Genomic DNA, 19,568 nt, shown 5'->3' on the forward strand with positions numbered 1-19,568 from the left:
ACAGGACAAACACCACAAGACAGAACATAGAGCACAAAACATAATTGCTGTTGTGCCAGTAAATGCATGTTGAATGCTGTTCAGCTGGCATCAGTTTTCTCTGATTATCTGAAAGACAAAAAAACAGAGGTCTACCCTTTCTGGGCAGACAATCATCGCCTAAAATATACAAATACCCGTATTGACTTCAGGCAAAACAGAGGAATTACCCCATAGTTTTTTGTATTTGTTTCATAGGCAGCCCAGGTTTTCAATTACATAACACTGTATACATTCTTCAGCTAATTTAACTAAATTGTTCATAGCCAAACCAAATGATTGCAGTCCAATAATTTCTTTGCCTGAATTTATTTACAAACATTTTACAGACACCAAGAACTTTTTTCTTTAGCATTTTTACAAAGTTCAACTGCTGTTCCCTCCAGCAACTACAGAGTTAACTTCTCACTCTCCCTTAAATCGCTTGTCTCCCAACAGCCACTTTTATCAACTTAAATCACCATTCCAAGTAAGTCCTGGGTATTTGAAATCGCCATGCTTACACTTGCTGACTCCTTCCTTCCACTACACCCTTAAAGTTTTCCAACCCATTTTCCAATCTCTCTGTCTGTTCCCTGCCCTCCTGGGCCCGGTCCTGCTTTTCTTGCTGAACCGTCCCTTCCATGGGCACCAACTTGTTCCACTACCAGTTTAGCTAGGAGGGTGGGCTTCTCAACTAGCCCCCACCCCTCCTGGTCTCTTCCCTTAAACATTCTTACCAGACTACCCGAGTCCTCCTTCATGAGGCTTGCCACCTGGATAAAAACGTGTGGCCCATTGGGCAAAGGCCATTTACTTAACATATAATCCAAACCCCTTTAGAGAGTTTACCCAGAGACCCATGCATCTGTCTGCTGACACTTAAACAGAAGAGAGAATTACACAGAGCAGAGGAAATTACAGTTTAAGCCAGGTTTTCCCACTTCTATACACTGACTGCTACAGGGGATGGGACAGAAGGATCTCAATTCGACCTCAGAGCTTCCTCGCACGTATGGCTTCCACTCCGAGGAATTACGAACGAGAGGTTCAGTTCCGCCCACACTCCTAACGTCCAAATGAACAGAGCAGAAAAACAACAGTAACTGGTTAAACAGAACAGAACCAGAATCAGATAGCATTTCCTTATCCTATTAGGGCTCACTTTTACTCATGCAATTCTCAACATATAACACCAACAGTACCAAGCAAAGCTAACATAAAATAATAAGGGTAAAACAAATAGATGGTGTAAATTCTGCAGGGCTCCCCCCTTCTTAATTGCTCACCAAACTGTGAAAAATTTCTGTTACCAATCTATCCCTCGTGTCAGGTGATCAGGCTGACACTACAGGATCGTTGGGGGAAGATAAAGAAAACACACCATATAACTGTATTTTAAAGCTTCATTAATAAAATATTAAAATAACAACAGAGAGTGTTGGGAACGCTCCCTCATTGCTCAGGAAAACATTAATGCCCCAAGCCCCTTTCATACCCCCACAAGTACGTTCAGACTGGCCACTTCTGTGTATAATGTTCAGAGAAGGGGGGAGAGGTGGACTGGAGATTATCCTGTATACAGCTTGTCCAGAATTTCTAACATGCTTCCGCTCTTGGAAGGGCTGTTCTCTTACACCCTGGAATCTTCTGCAGCGTCTCTTTCAGAGATTCCAGTCCAGGTCAGCTGCCTGTGGCTTCTTCGGTGTCACCAAGCCACACCAGCTCCGGGGTCACAAAGGCACACTGTTGGATCTTACTGGACAGTTAAGCTTTGCAAATGTAATCTTAGTTCTGTAACTTGTATTGCCTTTGGTTCGCCTCTGTCTATATTTTTTCACAGCCAGCTGGGGCGGAAAGCAGCCCCTCCCTGCACCAAGCACAGTCCGCGCCGATTCCTGACCCTGAACGCAGACCACCCCCCCCCCCTTCCATCCCTGGGCCAAGATGATTTTTAAATTAACCCGTTCCTTTCCTCAATAGACAAATTTGTTCACCCTGTGTCAGGGCTTTTTGGTGATTAAACGCTCCTCTTAGATGTATGATCTTATCTAGATTGAAGTACCTTCTAGTGGGCATTGTTTAGATGGATTTTCACGCATGTAAATATTCCAATTCTCTAAATACCTGCGGGTTGATGAACCATAATGTAGGTACATGTAATATGCTGGGGTACCCTAGGGGTGAGGTGGAATGTTTAGACTGTCCCCCTACCCATTTTCCACTTACACACACAGGGAGGGTGCCCTGTCCGCGCTAGCGGCTCATAAACTAAGGGTTTTTCCCTACAGGGTACTCACACAGGAGAGGCTAACGAGGATGACCACGACCCTCCTACACCTCCTTTCAGCAAAGAGCGTCGGCTAGTCTCTGGGAGACGGCGCCGCTTACTCTGATTGCATCCAGTGAGATGATCAGACTGTCAGTAGCCCACACGGAAAGGAAAGGGGAAGGGAAGATGGGTACACACACTCCTAGACCCAGGCAGCTTCCTCACCGGACGATGCCAGGCCAAGTCAGCCCACCATGGGTCGGACCTCCTAAAGATCCAATAGTTATCAGGCTTGTGTTAGAGTAGTCCTGGTCACGAGCTTTTGCTTCACAGGGTACTCTGGGCGTCTTCCGGTAACAGTCACTCACAGTGGCCCCCAGTACCATTCTGCATCTGATCTTGCTTTTTAGCTACAACAGGGAGAGAGTGCACTAGGACATAGGGTCTACCCTTTCTAGACAGGTCCCTCCTTTGTCCCTGCACTATCCCTAACCTGCTTTTGAATCCTTGCACTCTGCCAGACAGAGGAAGAACAGGAGCTACGGTGGGGGATTTTTACAAGAGCTCTCCATACAAACAGCTTCAGAAGCTACCCTTTCCCTGACAAAACAGGAGTAATTGGAGGATCGTGTTATAATTAAGTGATCCTTCCGGTGGCTACCTTTTCTGGTCCTCTAGTTGATACTGAGGCCAGTCTACTGTACAGAACTTTTTCAGTTTATTCTTAGTCATCGGATCCGAGCCAAACACCTTCCAATTCACTAGAATGCATTCTAAGGATGTACACCTTACCTGGTGCCCCATACCATGCCCTTGACCCATTATATGACACTATATCGTCTAATGGGAATTACGACTGGGCGTCCCCAGCCTTGGGCCTAAGTCCACACTACTGGACTGTTCCTACCTTATCCAAGGGACTGGTTCCTCACCGTCGCCCACAACTGCTTCTCCACTACTCGAGCGCGTTGCACTGTTGTGCCCTCTCGGGTTGCTCACACCGCGTCTCTGCCGAGGCCCCCGGTGAAGTCACCGGTGCGCGCTGGGCGTCGGTCGTCACCGCAATCCGTCGACCACCAGAAGGGATCCAGGCAAGGCTAATTTTAGCCTCAATGCCCACGTTGGGCGCCAAGAACTGTTGCCGGCATATAACTGCCTGAGGCCAAGCAACAGCGGTGGGGGTCCGTTGCCTGGTGTGCTGCACCAATAAACACACCAGGGTGGAGAAGCAAACCAAGTTTATTTGAGCTCAAATAAGGTGTAAGGGAGAAATAAGAATCTCAAATCCTGTCCCCCTAAAACAAGCAGTTTCTTCCTTTTATATCCCAGTTGTTTACTACAAAACTTTTTCATGCTGACTAGCTGATTTCTAACTCCCCCCTCCTTTCCCATCCAGCTGCAGTATCTTTTCTCATTCAATCTTTTGTCTCCCCCCTTCCTCCCCCCTCTCTGCTGCTGAGACATGTGTACAGTATCTTAAAATGGCCTTGAGCGGGCTTTAGCCTAGCTTCAATGTATTACAGCAGAGAACTGGCTGTTACAACCGAAAACTAACTGCTAACACTACATTTTACAGCTCTTAACATATTAGGTTACACTAGGTTACACAAAGTGTTTAACATGGAGGAACATTAGTTCATTGAGGCCTACAACAAGAGGGCTTCATTGACACTTGTGGTCTAGCCCCTTTCCGAGTTACCTAGGATTATGCCAGAGTGACACCAACAAATTCCTAAACTTACTAAAAGGCTATCACAGTGTTCAGCTGCTGCTCCTGTACAAACCGACAATACTTGCATGTTTTGAAAACATTACATTGATGTTTTAGTCTCAATCAGTAACTAAAAAATTTGCATCACAGAAATCAGTCAAGTTCATTTAGCCAAGAATAACAACTGTGCTTTACTGTATATCCATGTCACTTCTAAAGCACAGACTTCAGGATGTAATGCTAAAAATACCAAAAGCAGTTTCACAGAAGCATTCTGGTAAATGTTTCAGCCTGTCTCTTTAAAATATTAAGCTGTACACTGAATATCCTGTCAGGTTAAAATCATTCAGTTCATTCATTTGTGCTGTTTACTTTGAACAAATGGAGTGAAATACACAATGCAAATAGAAATTCACTAGGAACAAAAATAACTCTTTTTATATTCTGGTCATCAGATTAGCAAGATACTGAAATTTGAGTAGCCATTTGCATTTCAGTTACGTGCAGTGAGGATAGGCTTTTTTCAAGCTTCCTTACAAAGCTTTCATATCTTAGGGGAAATTCTATCTAAGCTATGCAACTTGAGTTACTTGAATAGTGTAACTCAAATTGACGTAGCTTAGATCTACTTACTTCAGGATCCACATTATGCAATGTCGACAGGATGCTCTCTCGTCGACTCCCCCCTACTCTTCTCGATCCAGTGGAGTACAGGAGTCAACGGGAGAATAATCTGGGTCTAAATCCACCGCCTATGCATCAATTGCCATTTGTCGATCCCCCGATAAGTATAGACAAGCCCTTAGTCTAGGACAGGGAGTAGGAATTGGGAGTTGCTGCAGAAAAGGAAACATAAAGGGAGGAACCTGGAAGAGGGCAAATAACAAAGGAAGGAAGAGAAACAAAGGACAGAAGTAGGGTTGGCCTAAAGGGGAGTATATATTTTTTGCCAAGGCTTGGTCTTTAAACAAAGTTGTGTTGCTATAAATATAAGAATGATTTTAAACCAATTTAGCTAAACTGGTGCAAGTATATGGCCACTCTTATGTCAGTTGAAACTTGGCTTATCAGTTTAGTTTGGGTCTATAAAAATTAGATGTAATCTAAAGTAACTGCTACCAGTTTTTGCACTGACTTTCATGTCAGTTTCATGTTGCACTGGTTTAACTGGACTGATTTAATTTAAACCAATCGACTCCTTTATGTGGACGAGCCCTCAGTGATATTGATTGTGACAATAAAGTAAGGAATAAATACAGTTGATCTTGATTTCTATCCAAATCTCCCACTGATATCAGGGAGTGTAGTGAAGGAAGTCTATGAAGTCCTGAATTCATATCCCAGACCAGGTAATAAAACATAAAATTTGAACTTTTTTAATGGTACATCTACACTGCAGTTTTTCTGCATCTTGTCCTGTGTTGTATTGGCCCAAATCTTCTCTCATTCACACGCAAAGCCTTTAGACTTGTCTGGTGTTGGTTTACTCCACTGGGGTATGAGTCAGGCTGCACACTGACCTGTGATTTACCCACTTTGCCTTGTGAAGGTAGCAAAGGCACAGGTATCTGACTTGGAGTCTAGGTAGTCCTCCCCTGCCATTCTCACAATTCTCTATAGCGGTATATTCTGACCCTTCTACTTACTTACTTCCTACTGTTTTCCCTCTATGCATGAGAAGCTACTGGCAGTTCACATCGCTGCACTATGGTATTAATCCTCATTTTACACATGGGCTGCTCTGCCAAACAGCATAGAAGATGGCCTATCTCCAGCATGCCACTAGCTGGCCTGAGTTGCACACTGAGGTTCTAGTTAATGTCTGGTGGGAGTACACTCAGGACCATCATTTTAACAAGAGCTCCAGAAATATCCACCATTAAGATTATGTGGAAAAGTCTGGCAGAAGTGAGTATCTGCCACACTGGTGTGCAGTGTAGGGAGCATATCAGGCACCTGAAGCAGCTGTATTTGTGAGGGCAAAGATGGAAATGGTAGGTAGGCAATGCGCTCTCTGCATCTAAATACTCCTTCTGTGAGGAGTTGGACTAGGCATTTGCCACTGAAGAGCCCATTTTTTCCTATGACATCCTTCCGAATCCAGATGGTCTTATTATTAGACAGGAGGAAGGGAGGCAGGGTCGTCAGCAAATGGGGCCATGATGGATACCAGGAACAGACCACAAAATGGAAAACTCTAGTTCAGCTCACTTGGCTGGTGAATATCCTGGGTCCATAGTCCGAGGATTTATTTGGGGTTGGACCTGGGGAACAGCCTGAAGGAGATGTGCAGGGCCAGGTTTGAATCTGCAATACTGTAAGTGCTGCCTGCCATATTTGTTGTCGCAAGGGAGAATGTTTGTTCTAAGAGGGAAGGATTTCTGGGTTATGACCAATAAAACTATCACTGTGGAGGATGGTGTATGTAATGGGGTGTGCTCAGCTTTGGCTGAGGACTGAAACCAAGAGATCTTCTAGACAGTTACTTCTTCCTCCACTCCTTACTCCCCACCCATATGTGATCCAAGATGGATGTCAAGGGGAGGGGAACAAATTAAAACACATTGCTAGTGGCTCTTTCAAACTACCTTTGCAAATATTCCATGCAAAATATTTAAAAGTTTATTCTCATGCTTGGTAGGCCTGTATACTTAGCAAACACTGCTCTTTAGTAACTCAGTTACACTGATATGATATAGACTTATACCTTGACTAGCAAAGTACTGTTCCAGGCAGCATGTTCATAAGTCACTACTGGACCTCATTGCTTCTGATTGTATCCTAATAATAGATAGAACAGTTGGGGCAGGGGAGCCGGGGGATTCCACTGTGCTGCTCGCAAGCCTCATCATACCAGCCCAGGGTCCTGGTAATTTTCCTTCACTCCTAAATGGGATGCTTATATTTTTTGTCCACCTTGATCCAGCCCCAGTGGTAGGTGTACTTTCTGGTTGCCTGTACCAGGCCTGCAGAGTCTTGATACCACTCCATTCAAAAATACTTTTTTAGCTTTGCAGATGTATGGATCACAATCATATGGATGGCATTGGCATCCAGTGATTTTGTAGGCAGCACCTCTTGCCTTCTGTCTGCCAGATGTGTAATCCACTACCCTGCAACCACTAAGAGTGTAATTTAATTCTCTTACCATGCTCTCTTAAGTCAGGGTGTAGTGTCATAAGCATTGGCAGGAATAGGTTGATGGGGTCCTCCAAAATAACAATGGGCATTGACACTCCGTTGATGACAATGTAATTAGGAGAGAGTCAGGGCCCTGCGTCTCCCAACAGGTGTAAATGCCAGGTCTCCTAAGCACCCTGGTGCTATGCATTTTTCCCATACTTCCCATGTTGGTTTTCATGGACCTGTGTCTGTGAGTAATGAAGGCCTGCAAAACTAGGGAGAGGTACTCTTTGCAGATGACATTTTTTTTCTTTTTCTGGCAAACAAAGTAAGGGCACAGATTTGCCATCAATGGCTGCAGTGCAGTTTGGGAACAACATTCTTTGATAGCACAATATTTATTTCAGACACACTTCTAATGTCCACTGCTCATTGGTAAATTACAATGTTAATTAATGCTCAAATGTCTACGACTACAAACCCAACAGGTTTCAGCCAGCACTGAACTGCTTTGCAATGACCTTTAGCAATGTGGGGTAGAAAGCTTCCCAAGGACTATTGCAACTTGCTTCCATTGGTAAGGACTCCCTCAACTGAGTGGTCTGGTGCTGGAGGGTTGGGACAACCTTCCCATCACACTGTGCTAGTTCTCTTGCACCAGAAGTGCTGGTCTACACATGGGGAGTCTTCAGTAATTGCAGCATTCATCATGTCTGCCCACTCTGTGATGGATGAATTGGCTTCATAGTCCTGCCACATTCTGCATCTCAGAAAGTGCTTCCAAAAGGCCATCCAGTAACTCACCACTCCACTGCATAAATAACTCTCCTGCAAACAGGAGCAGCTCATCTAATGAATCCATGGCTGTCCACTGGTTATAGTGGACAGAGGTGAGGTGTGTGTAGAGGAGGAAGTGCCTCAACTAAACGTGGCAGGCTAAACTACTTCTGCACAAGAGTCTAGGAAGGCTAGATGAGTTCTCCCGCCATATACCACAAACCAATTCCTAAAGCCGTTCCATTTGGTGAGGTGCTAAGAATCCTGGGATATGCCCCCAGAAAGCGTAGCACCAAACAGAGGTCACTGCTTTACCAGTGTGGAAGTGGTGTATACTGGCTTATGTGAACTGTGTGATGTGGACTGTGAGGCAGGCTTAAGTAATGCACCACTGCACACTGTAATACGCTCAGCCTAAATGAGTGTTGACACCTCTTTATTAAGAGCTCTTCAGAGATGGAAAAGATGGAGAGAATAGGATTGTTTGTAGAGGTCAGAGAGCATTCCTTTAAAATAGCTTGGGTGATTTGTTTTATAAGTGCAGTCTTAATGCTGTTTCTTGGTCTTCTAGCATCTGAGGTGTTTTTTTTTTTTTAAACTAACCATTTTGAAAGGCAGTATACACTCAAACCACTGATAGGTACCTGTGGTCTTAATTTCACTTTATTGATTATTTTGTGTGTGTGACTTTCAACACAGCAGTACCCTGACCTCATTACAGTTTGGCTTCCCTTTGTAGTGCAGATAGGACTACAGCCATGTTCCCTGATTGTGCTAAAGCATTGAATTCAGCCTGGTTGGTTAATGTATACAAGGTCATTTCTACACAATAACTTGGAACCATGTTTTTCATAGATCTGCTAACTCTGTGGTATCTTGGATATCTTACGCAGCCAGTGTGTTAATCGGCTATGAAGCTGTTTTTTCCCATTGCTTATACTTGTATTAAGTGGAGCATTGTGTCATTAATATCAAATGATATAAGTAGAGTTTTTAAAATACATTTTAAGCAGTTTACTGTACTATGGAGCACTTAATTTATATACTGTACACTTTTATTTGCAGCTAACTTCTCTGAGCAAGTCGTTGAAAGCTTTCCATCTGATATCTCCACTGGTATATACTATGGGTGGGCCAGTGTTGGAAATGGAGATGTGCATAAAATGGTTTTGAGCATAGGTTGGAACCCATACTACAAGAATGTAAAGAAATCAGTGGTAAGAATTCTGCTTTATGTGGTATTTTGGTTATAACAAACCAGGGGTTCTCAAATTGGGTCAAGACCCCTCAGGGTCACAAGGTGATTATATGGGGGGGTCGTGAGCTGTCAGCCTCTATCCCAAACCCCTCTTTGCCTCCAGCATTTATAATGGTGTTAAATGTATAAAAAAGTGTTTTTAATTTATAAAGGGGGGTGTCACACTCAGAGGCTTGCCATGTGAAAGGGATCACCAATAAAAAAAAAAAATTTGAAAGTCATAGTAATAAACTAACTAGACTACTGGCTTGAGTAAGAGGAGCAGAAGTTGCGCCATTCACTGAATGAATGGGATTTAGATACTACATTTCTAGTCATAACAGTGGCACTTGTCTTATATTTACATACTGAGAGGAGAGTCTCTTAGTAGACAGAGTCCATGCAGCCATAGAAGAATAAGACGTGTTCCCATTTACCTCTTGCATCATCAGTTAAATTAGCTAAATTCTGATGTTGATTACATGCCACTTGTCATGCTGCCAGTTAAAACAAACGTAAGCTTAAATAGTAAATTGAGCACATTAGATTATAAAAGACACGGAAATAGGATAAATGAGTAAGAACCTAATGACATCTGTTATTTTTCAGAGTATAACTGCACTTCAAAATAAAATAAAAATTAGTATGGCTTAATAGATTTCTTTACATAATTTATGGTGTTCTTCCATTATATTCTCTGATCAGTAATGGAATCCATATACACTTCCACCCCACTATAACGCAACCCGATATAACACGGGTTCGCATTTAGTGCGGTAGCAGCTGGGCTCCGGCTGCTGCAGGGAGCCCAGGGCCCTTTAAATCACTGCTGGAGCCCTGCTGCCACTATCCCGGGACTGCAGCAGCGGGGGTCTGTCGGTGATTTAAAGGGCCTGGGGCTCCCCATGGCCGGAGCCCTGGGCTCTTTAAATCACTGTGGCAGCCCTGCCACTGCTACCCCATGTTACGGCATTTCACCTATAACGTGGTAGGGATTTTTTGCTCTCCACGGGGTAGAGGTGTATGTTATATTATGGCCTCTTATGCAGAATCAGTATAATAAACTAAAAATGAATTCAAATATTATCAAGAACAAAGTCCTATGCCCTCTAATTATACCATCATCTGTGTAGAATTTTTTTTCTCTTGAGTCCTGGCTCTTTAGCCTGAACCAGCAAAAGTAGTTAGATTTTTGGCGTTCTGAAATAACAGACATTTAGGCATGAGCCCCTGCCCCAAGTTTTATTCCAGCTTCTACGCTTTCATCTCTCTTTAGAGTCTTCATTCAGTTCCCAAATGTGCAAGAAGCAAAAGCATCCCTAAAATCTGCTTCTCAAATAATACATGATTTCTTCAGAATTCAGGAAACCATTTCAAAGATGGAAATAATCTAGAGCTAGATGGCAGTTTACTACATTAGAATCCTGAAACCTGATATGAAATGGGTGAGTAGTAGGAATCCTGACAATGGTAAAAAATCAAAATCATAAGTAGTTTTCCTATTCTTAAAAATTTCATAAACATAGGATTCCTGCTCTTGAAGAGCAAAACACCTTAAGAAATTTCTCACACTAACCCATTAAAAAATAAATAAATAAATAAAAATCTTCAAGCAGCAGTATGAACAGTGGTATTTTAAAAGCTTTTTTAGGTAAAACAGTAGAGCTCTATAGTACACTTGCGGGAGTATGAGACGCATAGGAAAACTTGAAATAAAACCATATTTGGTAAGCAAAGACAAATATTGTTGAATCCATCTGTTGCTAGTACACATAGCTTCACACGCTAAAACACTGTAGCTGCTGCAATTTGTGAAATTTCAAGCTCTTACCCATAATATTCTTCTAAATTAACTTCAGTAGGAATGGAATTTGTGCAGAATGTCTGTGACCCGGTAATTTCAGTTTTGTCTCTTCTGATTAGCATGTACATGAAGGTACTCGAGGAGCTTATGGATCATTTGTGTCTGACATGTCTTATGATGACGTTTAGCTATACATTTCCTTTAATTAGATTTGGACAATGGATTTAGTGCGTGTAGATTAAATGCTGATTAGTGACATAACTAAATGAGGATTTTTCTTGAAAAATGAAGTGCTTTGTTCAAATTGTCATGCTTGTTAGCTAGTTCAGCTAGCTCCTCATTTAACTGCATGTGCTTCTTTGAGTCAAGAAACATTAAATTCAGTCATACATACTAACAGTATCATGAGGTACTCCATGCATTTAAGATTTCAGAGTGTTGGCTCTTAGTCTGTATGAGCAAAAACAGTGAGGAGTCCTTGTGGCACCTTAGAGACTAACAAATTTATTTGGGCATAAGCTTTCGTGGGCTAGAACCCCCTCCTCTGCCATGTACGTTGGCCCAACTGGACAGTACTTAAGCAAAAGAATAAATGGACAGAAATCAGACCAAAAACTATAACATTCAAAAACCAGTAGGAGAACATTTCAGTTTCCCTGGACACTCAATAACAGACTTAAAAGTGGCAATTCTTCAACAAAAAATCTTCAAAAACAGACTCCAACAAGAAACTGCAGAACTAGAATTAATTTGCAAACTGGACACCATCAAACTAGGCCTGAATAAAGACTGAGAGTGGAAGGGTTACTACAAAAAATAATTTCCCTCTGCTGATACTCACACATTCTTGTCAACTGTTTGAAATTGGGCACCTTGGTTGCATTGGCCTCATTAGCACTACAAAAGTGATTTTTCCCTCCCTTGATATTTACTCCTTCTTGTCAACTGTGGAGAATAGACCACTTTCACCTTAATTAAATTGGCTCGTTAGCATTCCTCCCATCCCCCAACTTGGTAAGGCAACTCATCATTTCATGTGCTGTGTATTTATACCCGCCTACAGTATTTTCCACTCCATGCATTTGATGAGGTGGGTTTTAGCCCATGAAAGCTTATGCCCAGATAAAATTTAGTCTCTAAGGTGCCACAAGGACTCCTTGTTGTTTTTGCTTATACATTTAAGAGGACTAGAAAAATGTTTTGTTTCCTCTCGTTTGTGTTAAACCATCTAAATGGAAACAAATTCAAATTTAATATGTATTAAAGATATTCTATGTTTAGGATAAAGGTGAAGGATTGTGGGACTAAATTTGATTTAGGAGCCATTGATTCAGAAACTATACCCACAGGAGGGTTTTTTATTATTATTTTTTTAAATTATATATTCACATCTTAAGTGATTTTCAGCCATTTTCCGCCCTCAGATACAGTGAGTACAAAACTTTCATATTAAAAAAAAAAAACCTGGGCATTGCTCAAGTGTACATGAGCATGTAGACTATACTGTAGTTCTTTGGAGATAGTACCAAGAAATTAATGGTTGAGACTCTTGTCATGCTTACTGAAGTTTCAAAGATGCTCAGTTTACTGTATTTAAGTTTTCTGTCAGGTTTCTTAAACGTGCATAATATTAAATTAAGGGTTTGTCTACATCAGAAAGTTGCAGCGCTGGTGAGGGAGTTACAGCGCTGCAACTTTGAAGGTGTACACATCTGCAGGGCATCACCAGCGCTGCAACTCCCTGTTTGCAGCGCTGGCCGTACTCCCGTTTTGTCTCGGGTGTAGAGGATCCAGCGCTGGTGATCCAGCGCTGGTAATCCAATGTAGACACTTACCAGCGCTTTTCTTGACCTCCATGGAAGGAGGAAGCCTCTGGTAATCAAGCTGGTCTCCTTTCCCGGTTTGCTCTCGCGTTCCCGGAACCCCGAGCAAGCAGGTCTCCTTCCTTGCGGTTTGCAGGGTGGTTCGGGGAACGCGAGAGCAAACCGCGGCGAAGCTGGTCTCCTTTCCCGGTTTGCTCTCTCGTTCCCGGAACCCCGAGCAAGCAGGTCTCCTTCCCTGCGGTTTGCAGGGTGGTTCGGGGAACGCGAGAGCAAACCGCGGCGAAGCTGGTCTCCTTTCCCGGTTTGCTCTCGCGTTCCCCGAACCCCCCTTGAAGCCGCCCAACAGCGCTGCAGTGTGGCCACATCTAACACCACTTGCAGCGCTGGTTGCTGTAAGTGTGGCCACTCTGCAGCGCTGGCCCTATACAGCTGTACTAATACAGCTGTAACAACCAGCGCTGCAAAATTTTAGATGTAGACATGGCCTAAGTTACTGAACTTTAAGATGTGGGGCAGGGATAAAACAGGTTTTTTTCTTCTTTGTAGTTGGTAACAGTAACTTGGGCTAAACTTCTTGAGAAACAGAAAACATAAACAAAACAGTTATAATAGTTATTTTTCTTTTTCTTTAGGAAACGCACATCATCCACACGTTCAAAGAAGACTTCTATGGTGAAATTCTCAGTATAGTCATTATTGGGTACATCAGACCAGAAAAAAACTTTGATTCCTTAGGTAAGTATCAAGGTTTCCCTAAAAGTTTTTTTGTTTATGAAGATTTTTGAGCCTGACGGTGGTTTGTGCAGTTTACTGCCACCAGAGATTTGCCTTCCTTCTGTGTTCCTTTTCACTTTTGATAATTAAGTAAATCTGCTTTTGGAAGTGGATCATTTAAACCATAAATATGGTCTTTGCTTGCCATGGTAGGTTGAATGCAACAAAAAGGGCTTTAGTATTCTGATATTAAAAAAAAAAAAATTAAAGAATATCAAGAAATACAGAAAACAGATATACTTACAAGCTGCATCACCTTGCACATCTGTTTCCTGGCTGAATTATTCTTTTTTGGGTTACCATGGTGATATCACTCCCAGAACCTTGAATTCTCTCTGGATCTGAGCTGTTGAAGAACAGCTCCTTCACACAATCTAAATTGATTATTCAAAAGTGATAATCCAAGCAGAATCCTCATTCTTTGGTCTGACTCTTCAATATAGAACTTGCCGTGGAACCTCCTATGTTGTGAGAGTTACAAATCTGATATATCATCAGGTGGTAGATTCCAACCCTTTGTGTGATTGCTTCTTGTAACAAATGGAGAGGCTTCACATTTCAGTTTTACTCCTCTTCAGAGTGCAGTGGAAGTAATGGTGATCTCTCACTTCGGTGTCTTTTCAGCAGGGGCCTTTTACTAATTGTTCCTCCTGTTATCGATGCTGCACAGTATCCAAAGGAAAAGCCTTGGAAGTAATTATTCTCAACATTCATTAGATGTGTCTTGTGCCAGATTGTGTAAACCTGTCCAGATTATGCACATAGAAGGGTTTGTCTTTATGAATCAGAGTTATGGGATTGATACAGAAATGATGGGATGTTGTTTTTTAGTCCCTTCTGGTCTGGAAAACTATGTTCCTTTTAGTGCAGAAATCTTTAGGGGATCCTAGTTTTGGTAATTACATTAAAGACAATAATGCAGCACTCTTTCCAGATGCAATTGTTTTCAGATTAAGCCTTTATATGTACCAACAAAATGAAAATTTTAAAAATGACAGAGGAAAGGATTTTTTTATTCGGTTTCTTTTAACACACATTTGACTCCAATGCTCTGCAAAGAGAAGTCAAGATCTTTGTTAAAGATTCGTACTACCATCTGCTCAGTTAAGAGCTGAGACTGGTCTCACCCAACTTCATTGAAGCCTCCAAAGAAACTTCTAGGAAAAACCCTGGAAAAACAAGAAAAACAAAAAGGGGGGGGGGGGAGCACCTTCATGTAGTCCTTTTTCATTATAATGAAACAAGGAAAGGGCACACCCTGTAAGAAGGGGAAAGTGGTATCTTTAATTTACATCCAGATACTTGAAGTTTTAATTAATGTTGTCGTTAGGGAAAGTTGTAATCTCTCTGCTCCAATGTACGTTAAGGGAGACTGGATGCCTGGCTGGCTAGTCTTTGGCATTCACTTTCTTCTGACAATGTAACTGCTAATGCTCACTCAACATCTGCCTCTTGTGACTTCTACCTGGCTGTTTCTCACTACAGTCTGTATCTTAGCTTCTGTAGAGAGCAATCTACCCTTTTTAAATCTCAAACAGTGGGAATCTCTGACATTTGGAGGAAAGAAACTTTACTTACCTATGAATGGTACAGTAAAACATCAAGTTTTCTTACAGAACTGCTACTTGAAACATTTTTCCTAGTCTTTATAAGTTTTATGCCAGTAAATCCCCTTCTTTTAAAAAATGTTTTTTTGCATCAATATTTTATTGATGTGCAACTTTAAATGTTTTTGTAATTATGTACATTTTTTCATTGTTAAACAAATCAGATGGTACTTTCCATTAGCTTACTGGTAAATGCAGTAGCAATACTGGATGCTCACTTAGTAGATTCTGTATATTCCGTCAGATTGATTAGAAGTGGGATGAGGCTATATAAAACTACATCATAGAAAACCAAGTATTATGTTAATGGAAGCAAAAAGTACATCCTGTTTTGGTAAACTTAGGTTAGAAAGTGAAGATCTCATTAGCAACATAGTTAATTTAAATCGTTCTGAAATTTAAATAGTTAATTTAAATTTCCTATTTAGTAATACCTTATATTAGTATAACTATGAGAGTTGAGGGAAAATACTTCTCTCACTATACTTTATGCACTCATAAGCACTGTGTGTCTCAATGTCTTCCTTTATAGTCACACCAAAAGGTGTGAAGGATGCACGCTGAAGGGGAGGAAGAAGCTTTTGTTAAAGTGGCTTTAAAGCTGAAACTGGCAGGTCATTTGTGGACAGGTGGAGGGTCTGAAAGTACCTTTTACTCATCTGAAATTGACTAAATTTCAACTTTGTCCTTTCAGACTTAGTAGCTTTTTAAAATAACTATCAGTGCTTGTTAATATTAATATTATTTCCTTTGATTAATGGTACTAATCTTACCAGGCCCTCTCAGAGGTCCAGAGAGGCCTGGGCCACTTCCAGCTTATCCTTAGCGATAATAAAATTAAAAAATATCATATGAAAACAAAATAAGGCACCAAAAAAAGTGAGACATAATTTGAATATTTTTATTTATTTAACAAATGCTCTTCTAGTGTTTTTCTGTGCAAATGCACTAATTATTGAGGAAAAAATCTAGCTTTTGTGCAGTGTAACAGTTGATAGTAAGCATGGTGAGCCCATTCAAACGTTCTTGTTCCGTAGTTGAACGGTGATATTTCTTTACCTGCTTCAACATGTTGAAGGTGCATTGACCTGAAGCCACTGATGCAGGCAAACTGACAAAAATGTGCAGTGCAGTTGTGATATTAGGAAACAACTCAGAGAGTCCAAGTTAGAGTATTGCTTGAAGCAATTCCTTTGGCTTGCGATCCAGTTTAAAGTTCATGGGATATATTTGGTTGAGGAAGATGACCTTATCACTGAGATCTTTTGAGATTTCTTTGTTTTACTGTTGCTGAAATTGTTCAGCTGTAGAAAGTAGATCTTCGTTACTCAACCTGTTGAGCTGCCAAAGAAACCCCAAAAGGGTACAGATTAGTCGCAGTGACTCAAATGGATGTACAAGACCTGATTGAATAGAGTCAATGATCACAAGGAAGACATTGACCCTATAATGCTGCTTGGCACTGGATTCAGTAGGTAAGTTGTGATTGGTGGAAAACTCAGATGAAATGCCAATATTCTGTGCTACTAATTTGGACTCATTCGGGATCCCATTGTTCATTGAGACTTTCAGTGTTATCCCTCTCAGCATCAAGGGTAGCATTGTTTGCTTTAGTTACCAGATTAGTTTGGTGGATCATCATAAGTAGCTTCATCAACAAAGATGACATCAGAATGCATTAAAATTTGGACATGTGCTTCTGAATAGACTGAAGTTCAGTTCGAGCCTGTGCAGTGAAATTGAGAGATTCAAGCTCATTTAAAGCCTTTATCACTGAATTTAAATGCTGTACAACTGACTGAACACCATCAATCCATGCAGACTATCACTTAGTTTTGGACATTCCATGTAGTGAAACAGGAAGATATTGCTTCAGAATTTCCCACCTTTGTGGACTGCTATTGAGATTATAGATTTGCTGAACAGTTCCAAAGTGAGTAATTGCTTCCTTGCAATTTCTTTTCCAGATTTTCTCATGAAATTATCAAACAAAATAAACCTTTCTTCAGTTGAAAATTTTGAGCTGTCTACAATCTTAACATATCAAATAACCATAGTAGTCAGTTCCTTGTGAGAACGATTTGGAATGGCATCAACAATGATTTAAAAATACTTGGCATTTCGAATCTCATCAAGAATTGTTGTTTGTGTGAATGACCCACATAACTCAATAAACTTGTTTTGTATGCATTTGGAGAGCTAATGTACTTGCGCGCTCTTTTGACTTTCTTGTGATTCTCGAACACGTTTAACATGCTCTGATAAAAGTGGGTTGTATTTGCTGAGGAGCTCATCTATGCCTAGAAAGTTTCTATTTGCGCGATCACCAATACATTGACTGGAACCAAAGAGAGCCTATCCCCTCTCAGAAAGAAAAAGGATGACATTCAGGATGCACTCAGAAGTTTTTTTCCAGTTATTAGTTTCTGTAGAGAGTTCAATCAAGAGTAAATTCTCAACTGAACTTTCAGCTGTTGCTGCCCTGCTGGCTGATTTCCATGCGACATTTCTTCGTGTGACGTTGAATTCTCATGTGATGGTATTCAGTCTTTCAACGTCCTCCAACCTCTGTTGATGCTCCATCCTGATTGATCAGAGAGAACTGATGCATTGCAGCACATTTGGTCAAAATGAAGCAGGGTGCACAGTATAAAGATTGTTTTTCCATACTCTAGCATAACCAGTCTCTTGTGCAGGTCTCACCATTTGGAAGAGTTTTTGTCAGCAGACGAGTAGGGAAAGCACGATTTATTAGTATCTCGTGGAACATTACTTGTGATTTCAAAACAACTAATTTGAAGAAAAGATTGCATTTGGGCAGCATTGCTCTTGTCAATAATTCCAGTGTCAGTCAGTATCAAACCTGTAGTACTCATGAATGGCTCTTGCTGTGTAAGATCTACATTTGTTGAGTTTCTTAATCGTACGCAGGATCTTCTGTTGCGTCTGTTACTGTTGGCACATCTCGTCCTTGACTATTGTCCTCATGATCAGGTATTGGCATTGAAAATCTCACCTGTTGCAGTTGCAGAATTTTCATTATCTGTAGTACTGTTTGTTGGGTAAGGTGTGTTTTCCAGAGGTTTGAGAAACGAAGTTATTGGCTTTGAGCTCTTAGCTGCTGCTTTACTCAGTTGTTTTTGCCATCTCTTGCTTGCACCACTTTCAGATCTCCTCTTCATAGTGATCTGGACAACATGTAGTCTATCCACACCTTGAAATATTCTGCTGTAAATAAGTAGCTTATCTACACTTGAACTCTTCTACTGTAAACATGTACACAAATGCTGAAATCAATGATCTGGAGGATGGTGTAGACTGCACGCTCAGCAAGTTTGCAGATGACACTAAACTAGGAGGAGTGGTAGATACATTGGAGGGTAGAGATAGGATACAGAGGGACCTAGACAAATTAGAGGATCAGGCTAAAAGAAATCTGATGAGATTCAACAAGGACAAGTGCAGAGTCCTGCACTTAGGGCAGAAGAATCCCATGCACCGCTACAGACGAGGGACCGAATGGCTAGGCAGCAATTCTAAAGAAAAGGACCTAATGGTTACGGTGGACAAGAAGCTGGATATGAATCAGCAGTTGCCCTTGTTGCCAAGAAGGCTAATGGCATGTTGAGCTGTATAAGTAGGGGCATTGCCAGCAGCTCGAGGGACATGATCATTCCCCGCTATTCGACATTGGTGAAGCCTCATCTGGAGTACTGTGTCCAGTTTTGGGCCCCAGACTATAAGGAGGATGAGGAAAAATTGGAAAGAGTTCAGCGTAGGCAACAAAAATTAGGGGGCTGGAGCACATGACTTATGAGAAGAGGCTGAGGGAACTGGGATTGTTTAGTCTACAGAAGAGAAGAAAGGGGGGATTTGATAGCTGCTTTCAATTAGCTCAAAGGAGGTTCCAAAGAGGGTGGATTTAGACTGTTCTCAGTGGTACCAGATGACAGAACAAGGAGTAATGGTCTCAAGTTACAGTGGGGGAGCTTCAGGTTGGATATTAGGAAAAACTTTCACTAGGAGCTGGATTGAGTTACCTAGGGAGGTGGTGGAATTTGCTTCCCTAGAGGTTTTTAAGGTCAGGCTTGACAAAGTCCTTGCTGGGATGGTATAGTTGGGGCTTGGTCCTGCTTTGAGCAGGCGGTTGGACTAGATGACCCCCTGTGGTCCCTTCCAACCCTGATACTCTATGATTCTATGAAAAGACTTAAAATGAAGGAATACTAATTAAGAACACAAAATGAAACAGACAGGTTATTATCCTTATCACTGAATCAAATCTCAAGCACGCAAGGTATAATATAACAGGCTGAGCTGAAGATAGAGATCTCTCTCTCTCTCTCTCTCACACACACACACACACACACACACACACACACACACACACACACACACACACACACACACACACACACACAA

The 19,568-nt window shown here is 41.5% G+C and overlaps 1 protein-coding gene across 1 annotated transcript in view; it reads left to right on the forward strand.

Moving 5' to 3' along the window:
- The window catches only part of RFK (riboflavin kinase), a 29,239-nt gene that overhangs the window by 4,891 nt on the left and 4,780 nt on the right, over positions 1-19,568 (forward strand). Inside the window, exons 2-3 of the mRNA XM_030566788.1 lie at positions 8,967-9,118; positions 13,398-13,500. Of these exons, the coding sequence (XP_030422648.1) occupies positions 8,967-9,118; positions 13,398-13,500 (255 nt within the window). The remainder of the gene's footprint in view (positions 1-8,966; positions 9,119-13,397; positions 13,501-19,568) is intronic.

Source organism: Gopherus evgoodei, chromosome 6 (genome assembly GCF_007399415.2).
Source record: "Gopherus evgoodei ecotype Sinaloan lineage chromosome 6, rGopEvg1_v1.p, whole genome shotgun sequence".
Lineage (NCBI taxonomy): Eukaryota > Metazoa > Chordata > Testudines > Testudinidae > Gopherus > Gopherus evgoodei.